The 7,787-nt window shown below is 48.7% G+C and overlaps 2 protein-coding genes across 3 annotated transcripts in view; one reads left to right on the top strand and one right to left on the bottom strand.

Annotated features, from left to right (window-relative positions):
- Positions 1 to 357: 357 nt before the first annotated feature.
- On the bottom strand, positions 358 to 6,134 carry LOC129495591 (mitochondrial import inner membrane translocase subunit Tim21-like). The gene is made up of 6 exons (XM_055303239.1): positions 5,587 to 6,134; positions 3,012 to 3,074; positions 2,815 to 2,912; positions 1,204 to 1,277; positions 1,014 to 1,119; positions 358 to 848 (listed from the first exon to the last, which is right to left on the bottom strand). Exons 1-6 carry the CDS (start codon positions 5,882 to 5,884, stop codon positions 753 to 755), a joined length of 735 nt encoding a protein of 244 aa, XP_055159214.1. The 5' UTR covers positions 5,885 to 6,134; the 3' UTR covers positions 358 to 752.
- Positions 6,135 to 6,253: 119 nt separating this feature from the next.
- The window catches only part of LOC129495590 (F-box only protein 15-like), a 49,798-nt gene continuing 48,264 nt past the window's right edge, over positions 6,254 to 7,787 (top strand). For both annotated transcript variants that reach the window (XM_055303237.1, XM_055303238.1), the window contains exon 1: positions 6,254 to 6,940. In XM_055303237.1, coding sequence (XP_055159212.1) covers positions 6,813 to 6,940 — 128 coding nt within the window. In that variant the 5' untranslated portion in view covers positions 6,254 to 6,812. The remainder of the gene's footprint in view (positions 6,941 to 7,787) is intronic.

Raw genomic sequence — 7,787 nt, 5'->3', positions numbered from 1 at the left:
CACTCGGTGATGCCAATTTGTGGTTGGTGCTTGCACCTTACCGCTTGTTCAGCTGGACAGTGAGGTCAGACGTGTGAGGTGTGGCATCTATACAGGCCTCTGCCCTGGTTGAGGATCCAATGGCCCCCGATGAGTGGGCGTGGGCTTCTCCCACTGCAGCCAGTGTTCACACTTGCTGAGCTGGAAGTACGAGACACACTACAGTGCTACAAACTGTGGTGTATACAGCCTTTCTACAGGTGTGCTGAACCATACGTTTAACATTTGCATTTGTCACTTGAACTTCCTACAGTTCTCAAATGTTCTCACATGTTCAAGTCAGATTCCCAAGTGTGTGGAAGCAAGCAGCTTCTGACATCTCTGTTACTTCTGACTTTATTTCACAGATTTTACAGTTATACAGCATGAAAGCATAAAATATTGAACTCTTTTTGCTTATTTACATGGTGCAGTTTTTAATAACACAGATTTCTTATCATGAAAGATATTAACTAGAACAGAAATACTGCCCATGATCGATTCAGAGATACCATAAAGTATGTTCTTTTTCATGATTTGCCCTCTGTAAGAAATTCTCCACATACGTGTATCTAAATGCAACTACTACCCAGTTACATTCACTTTTATGTGCTACACACTCTTTCCTATCTTATTCTACAGCCTTGGGAGGAGAGTGGGGAAGGGCAGAGCTGTGTGCCCGCACCACTCCACGTGTGCTTGGAAACCGTGCTTGCTGGGGTCCTGCAGTTAGCTCAGGATCGATTGTCTTCGATGATGATAGTTCTTCTAGGGTGGGGCTCAAGTTCAACAAATATGTATCGAAATTCATATTCGCCACTTTCTGGGTTCTGAAAAATAAACATATTTCTTGGTGTAACTTCTGTCCCCAGAGCTTATGTCCTACTGCATTGGAGCCCTTGATCCTCCTAAGGCCCCCTAAAGTTCCCACAAGGTCCCCACAAAGTCCCATGAGGTCTCCACCAAGTCCACAAGGTCCCACAAGGTCCCCATACCTCCTTCACTTCAAGATGCACTGTTCCTTGCTTCCCAGGCTCGGAGCCCTCGATGTAGAACTTCACACGCATGTATTTCAGCCCATCCTTTACATATTCAATAAAACTGCCAAGAAAATGGAAGAGCGCGGCTCAAACTTCTGTCACTTCAACAAGCGCCCGAGCTTCCTGAACACATGTGAACGGGTACCTGACGTGCTGTCTCCGTCCACGGCGCGTCGCCTCCCCGTAGCCCTTCACGGGCTCCCCGAAGACGCTGATGACCTGTGGGACAGACTCGGTGAGGCCTCCACCCTTCAAGCTTTCCAGGGAAATATGTTCTGGCAAATCAAGTGATTTTTTTTTAAAGAAAACAAATCATTAAGCCTGGGACCCTTTCAAAATGACAACTCCACTGATGAGAAAACGGACCAAAAAAAGAATTAGGCGAAAACCCTCCCACAAGGATATATTTCAAGACCGGGCACAACAATGGGGGCAAATGCTTAAATATACATTTGAATGTTTTTAGTGAAATGTATCTAATGGGGTCTAATACTCAAAGCTACAAGAATAAGACAACTTTCTGAGTCACTAGAGACAGTGAAATAGAAGAACGAGTACAGGTTTCTCCAGCTATCCAAAAGTTGGCTTGACCACGTTGCTTTTAAGAAGGACCTACGCTAATACCTGTTTCTGCTAACTGAACAAAATCCAAATGCTTCTTGCTTCCATGAAATGGTGGCTGCGCCCTCGCTTTACGCTTCTGACTTATGAGAACTTTCGTGGGAGCGCACCACTTCCAGACGGCAAGGGAACCTGCAACAATCAACTGCTTAGAATAAGCCAGATCTAGAGGTATGAACCCACGATTCCTAAAGGAAAACTCACAATGACATGGACATGCAGTTCTTCCTGAATTTAAAATGCAAATACCACGGAGCCCAGGGAAAGCGGTCAGGGACCTGCGCCTACTGAGGGCACCTGCAGCCTCACGCCTCCCCCTCACAGGGTGCTGTATTACTCCTGGGTCTGGGTGAGAAGCCACCCGCCTGGTTTTTGGTGTTGTCTGCTGTTTTCCTTCAAGATACAAGATTTCAAAGAGTTTCCACTCTGGCACTACAATGGCTGCGCTGGCTTTCTACCTGTGACTGGAAAGCATCACGGAAAGCCCTCCTTCTGGACAGGACTCGTAACAGAACATGGGCAGCTTTCCCATATGTCAGCCTCCTTCCAGGGGATGCTCTGGGCAGGCCGTGCTTAAGAGCATAAGCTTTGGAGTCACACAAACTTGGCCTCAGGTCCTGGCTGTACCATTTACAGCTCAGCAATCTCAGTTGTTACCCAATCTCTAAAGTGTCAGTCTCCCCTTCTGCAAATGGCACAGTCAGTAGTATTTAACACAAATGGCTTTCATGAGATCCAAGAAAGAGGATGTGCTGAGTGCAGTGCCTGGTGCATAATGTGCCTTTAGTGTCAAGAATTACCATTATGATCATGGGGCCACTAAGCTTTTTTATAAGACTAGAAACTTACCGCATGAGTTTAAAACTCTGGGAAGATCTAAGCATTTAACATCTATGACGATAAGTGACTCTCTTGTATAATTAGGATGGAAACATCGCTACACAGACCTTTAGGTGGTCTTAAGGCATTTCAAGTACAGAACAAAGAGCTAATAACATAATCACAATCCAACCGTTATGACTTTATTATCCTATAAACGTCACTAGTCTCAGAACCAATATGTGAGTTCTGTCCCCCGACCCTGGCATCTTCTCCGGTTCTTCACAGTGTGTGTGACTGCATCTGGAAGACTCACCTCGGGGTGTGATCTGCATTTTTCTAAGGCTTTCCCATAGATCTTATTAGGACTGGATGAAGAAAAAAGTTCTTTGAAAATTGTGTAAAACAAGCCACCTGCGAATTATAGAAAAAGAAGATCAAGCAAATCAAGAGCAAGACAAATGTTTAGTTAAACAGATTTTAGGGACAGACATTATACTTGCTGTGATCAACCTGTGACGGTGATTCCAATAAGCACCACTATCAAGTAGGTAAAATCTCTTCCAGCTTCTTTCACTGTAAAAAGAAAGCACCACTGAGTTAGAGGTGTGCCAGATGGGCAGGAACGCTCATGGCTTCAGCACTTCTGGAGGGTGAGATGTGGACCCAGGACCCTATGAGGGGGTCTGCATGCATGCTGGAACAGCTGCTCTCAAGCCTCCCCACAAATCAGAACCACCTGAACAAAGTTTTCAAAAGAACCTCAGCAGAATTCTGGGCCAAGGAATTTGTATTTTAATTTTATTTAGTAGTATAATTTTAATACTTCTTTACTTTCTAAGATGACAAAACACTTGAAATAAGTGCCCCAGGCCCTCGGCGTGAAAACATGTTACAGATTTGGCAGTGCCGGTCACATTCTGTTCACAGATGAAGTGTTTGCTTTGTTAACTGTAGTCCAAGGGATCAGCATAGGCCTCAACTCTTCCAGTCACCTTCCCACCAGGCTGCCTCCACTGGCAGAATGGAATTCAGAACAGGAATTTGCTTGGCCAGCCAGAGCTGATAATCGGATGAACTTAGAATACGAAGCACCTGCTACCCACAGGTAGCACTTGTTGGAACACAAAATGACAACAACGTCTATGTAGTCTCACTTAGGATTTGTTAGGTATGTGTTACAATGTGACTGTTAGGGACCTGAGCCTTCTGGACTTTGTCCTGTAGAGTAACCACACACCATACACGGCTATGTGAGTGTTATTTTAAAGTTACGTTAACTTAAACACTCAGTCCCTCAATCACACTAGCGACATTTCAAGTGCTGAACAGCCACATGTAGAGACCTCATACGTATAGAACATCTCTGTCTCTGCGAAAAGTTTTATTTGGACAAAGCTGTTGTGGACATTTTGCAAGACGTCACATTTGTCCATTCTATTTATGCCATCATATTCGTCAGAGCCCAAAGTAACAAGTGGCATGTGTGTCAGGAAGCTTGGTAAACACAGGTACTCCAAATGTGGGGGATGAGGCCAAAAAACAGATCCAGAGCTCACCAACCACATGAGCAAAACCCTTAGGGGTATACTGCATGGGGCATGCTAAGACGCTCCATCTCAAATAAAAGAAACTACTGCATCCTGTATATCCTAGTGTGGTGTGTGATAGGTTCCTTTGGACGCTGTGGGCAGCATATTCCACATTTGAGAATACTGCTCCCACTCCTTCGCTGAGTCACCAGGAAGGCTGTCGCCTTTGAATGGGGTCCAGATCAGGACAGGACTCTGCAGCAGGACCCGTCTGCAGCGTAAGCAGCCCCATTGCTGGAGCGACGACCTGACACATGCTGTTTGACAGTCTCTGCCTCTGCCCTCTGCATACAGGTTGTTCATTCATGCTGAACTTTTAATCATCCCTCACAGCCCTGTTCAGGCTATTATGAATGAATGATCATGTATTTTACATATTCAACAGATTACAAAACAATTGCTAGGATACAGTTTTTTTTTGTTAATGTTAAAAAGTATATATGCACCAAAAAAAAAATATATGCACTGAAATGACATAGAGCAAAATGTTAACAAAAGTCATCTCTGCATGGTAAAATCAAGGTGTCTGAACTCTTTGCTTCCTTTTTACTTATCTTTCCACAAATTACCGTGAAATGAAGAAATAAACAATAAATGTTAAATCCATCATCTCATCTGTGAAAACCTGACTTTCCCTGACAGAAAGACATTGTGCCTTCCGTATTACATATGTTCTTTCTATCACTTCCCGTGTCACTTGGAGGTAAACGGTTTTGAACACCTTTAATTCTGTAGCGTGAAGAGTCTAACTCAACATCTGGGCGCGGCAGTCATTCAAGAGCAGTGTTGGGCTGACCTACGTTGAGTGGGTCCCTAAGGATTATGCCTCAATAGTATTTCTTCTATTTATTCCACCCAATTACTCTGTATCTATTTTGTGCTCTCTGGTACTCTTTGCAGCAAACTACCATGCTTTCATTGTTTCACACTGTACCTACCTCCTCCTCATTAAGTGCATCTGTCTGTGTACAGGAACTCTCTGGCACACCCGTTAGCATCTGCTCAAGTGTACGCAGAGGAAATGGAAGCTCAAGAACTACTGGTGAACGGCTGTTCTAAAGAGCACTGACCTGGGTACTAGGAAATTAAGAGTAGAAGACGTGGCTTTAATTTTCCGTTGTGTGAAACTGGGGAAGTGTGCCTCACACACAGAATTTTAATGTTTGAGGGAGGCAACAGGAAACTCAACTGTGGTAAACCGCATCTGTGAAGTATACTAACTTACTATCAAGTACTCAACAACGGTTAAGTTGTAATAAAAGCTGGGAAACATTTTCTCGCCACAACTCAACAAAGTCACCTAAAAAGCAACTTTGAAATCCGAGTTCAAGTCTGTGAAGAAAACTGTGGGTCTACAGTCTCAAACTCTGAACTGTGTTGAACGGTCCTACCTTTTAATTTGCGTGAACCGTTTTTCTACCTTTAGCCCTGAACTTGTGCGAAGGGACCCTGCTCGCTCTCGCCACGTTTGCTGATAGACTGATCACTCCCGTTACCTTTCTGTGACGTTGAGACGACGGTTTCCCCTCTCTGGCTGTGCACGGACACTTGTTTGCTGCCGTCGTCTCCTGCCCTCTGGGGGCTCTGCCTCTGCGTCCAGATGGTTTTCTGGGTGACTCCAAGGACACTCTTAGGTCGTACCGCTTTCTTTTGCTCTCGCAGAGCCCAGCTCAAACCCGACGCGGCCCTCAAGCAAGCTCTGTTAAGCACTAAGCGTGGCGGAAACAACGGCTTCCCTGACGACCTGCACAGCTTCTCCGCACACCGCGCAGCCCGTAAGAAAGTACAAATCATGATCACAGAAAACCGCTCCGCTTTACAAAGGTGCCAGCGGGGAACCGCAAAGCTTCACTACCCAATACACACCCAGCCAGAGTGTACTCAGCGCTACACAGTCACATCGGTGATTCTGCACGGCTTGTTCGGCAAAAAAGTTAGCTCCCGAAAGAAGCCGTGTCCACCTCTTCTTCCCTTCTGTGCTCTTTCTACTAGAATTAAAGTGATTTAATTACCTGCCGTATTGACATTCACACACTACCCGCCATGCCTCTGCAAAGTAACCTGGGAAACCTCGGGGAGTCCTGGGAACAGTAGTCCGAGGCCCTCACTCCTCGCAGAGCTACCGCAGCGGGAAAGGCACCAGGACTACATCTCCCACAGTGCAAGGCGGCCAGACAGCGCGTGGCCTTTCCGCCACCTTCCAGAGTTCCTTGCGCATGCGCTCCACCTATTTGGCGCCAGGGTGGGCGAGGCGATCGCCCAACGGGCGGCAGTCAAATTAGCGATTACGGACTGGGTGTTCTTGCAGCCCTTTGAGAGGACTGTAACCTGCGAAATTCTCAGTCTGACTATGGCTCTGCTGTTGCTTGTGGGGAAATGATGTAGCCTGTGCGTTTCAGTTTCTTCCCAAGGCCACCACACGGCAGGCAGCACAAACTTCCCCAAAGCCAGCAGCTGGGGAGAGACGAGGTTGCTGCAGTGCCCCCACCAGGGACCGAAACTCAGCGGCCCGCTTGCCACGCGGCGACCTCGGCATCAGGCCGCGGGGCGTGGGACGAAGCAGGGCCCGGAAGTTTCCAGAACCGCTCCTCGAGCCGGCGGAAGGGCGGGTCGGCCTCCGTCCCGCCTCTGCGCACGCGCGCCGGCGTCGAGTGGGCGTGGCGTGGGGCGGCGCGCTCCTGCCTCCGTGGTCGCTCCGCCTTGGGCGCTCCGCCGGGTCTCCATGGCGACGGGACGCGGCCGACTCCTGCTGCAGCACTGGCGCGGCCTCCAGGCGCTGCATTGGCCGCCGGGCGGCGTCGGCGCGGCCCCGGGGCTGGCCGGGGAGGCCCCCGGGCCCGCGGGGTTCAGGTGACTGTCGGGGGGCCGCGGGGCGGGGCGGGGCGGTACCCGGCACCTTTCCCCCTCTAACTTCACTCTCGGCTGTTCTTAGTGCAGGAGAGGTCCAGAGAACCGCGGGCGGACGTCCCCTCAACTTGGAAACTTGCGGAGACCCCAAGTCCTGATACAAGTAGCCTAGCTCCCCCCGGGGAACAGGCTTCCTCCTTCCCTTTATTCAGTTGTAGGCGCTGTGGGGAGCTGGGAGCCCTGGAGCAGCGCCTCCTGCGGGATGCGCTCCACCTGCGAGGGCAGGTGCACATCCCTGGTCTGCACCTGCGGGTCGCCACAAGGGCACCCGTTCAGAGCTCATCCCTAAAGTAGCTTGTCTCTTCTGGGGCCGGAAATCACCTTTCGTTCTTTTTATTAGGCTCTGGAATCTACTCATCAAAAGGTTACCGATTTTCTCTCCCGCCCATGGTTCCTGTATGGAGGACACAACCTCTAAGCAGATAATTCTGGTGGGCGGGTTGGTCTGGGAGTTTGTTTTCCTGGGGCAGAGCTTTCTGAATTTCGGATTTCGGGGTCTCCAGTGCCTTTCGTTTGGTTTCTTTTTACTCTTTCTTTTCTTCCTTCCATGGAGTTTGCGGGGGGGGGGGGGAGGGAGAGATGGGGAGGGCAGAGGAATAGGGAGAGAGAGAATCTTAAGCAGGCTCCACTGTGAGACTTCATCTCACAACCCTGAGATCATGGTGGAAGCTGAAATCAGCAGTCCACTGCTTAGCAACTGAGCCACCCAGAAGCCCCATAGGTCTGCTAGGCAAACCCTGAAGGGATGCGTATTGATAGCCACTCCTTGGTGTTCAGGCCCCTGATCCCC

Source organism: Nyctereutes procyonoides, unplaced genomic scaffold (genome assembly GCF_905146905.1).
Source record: "Nyctereutes procyonoides isolate TBG_1078 unplaced genomic scaffold, NYPRO_anot_genome, whole genome shotgun sequence".
In the NCBI taxonomy this organism is placed as follows: Eukaryota; Metazoa; Chordata; class Mammalia; order Carnivora; family Canidae; genus Nyctereutes; species Nyctereutes procyonoides.
Note: the sequence above shows the minus strand (reverse complement) of the source record. Positions and strands in the feature narration are given on the sequence as shown.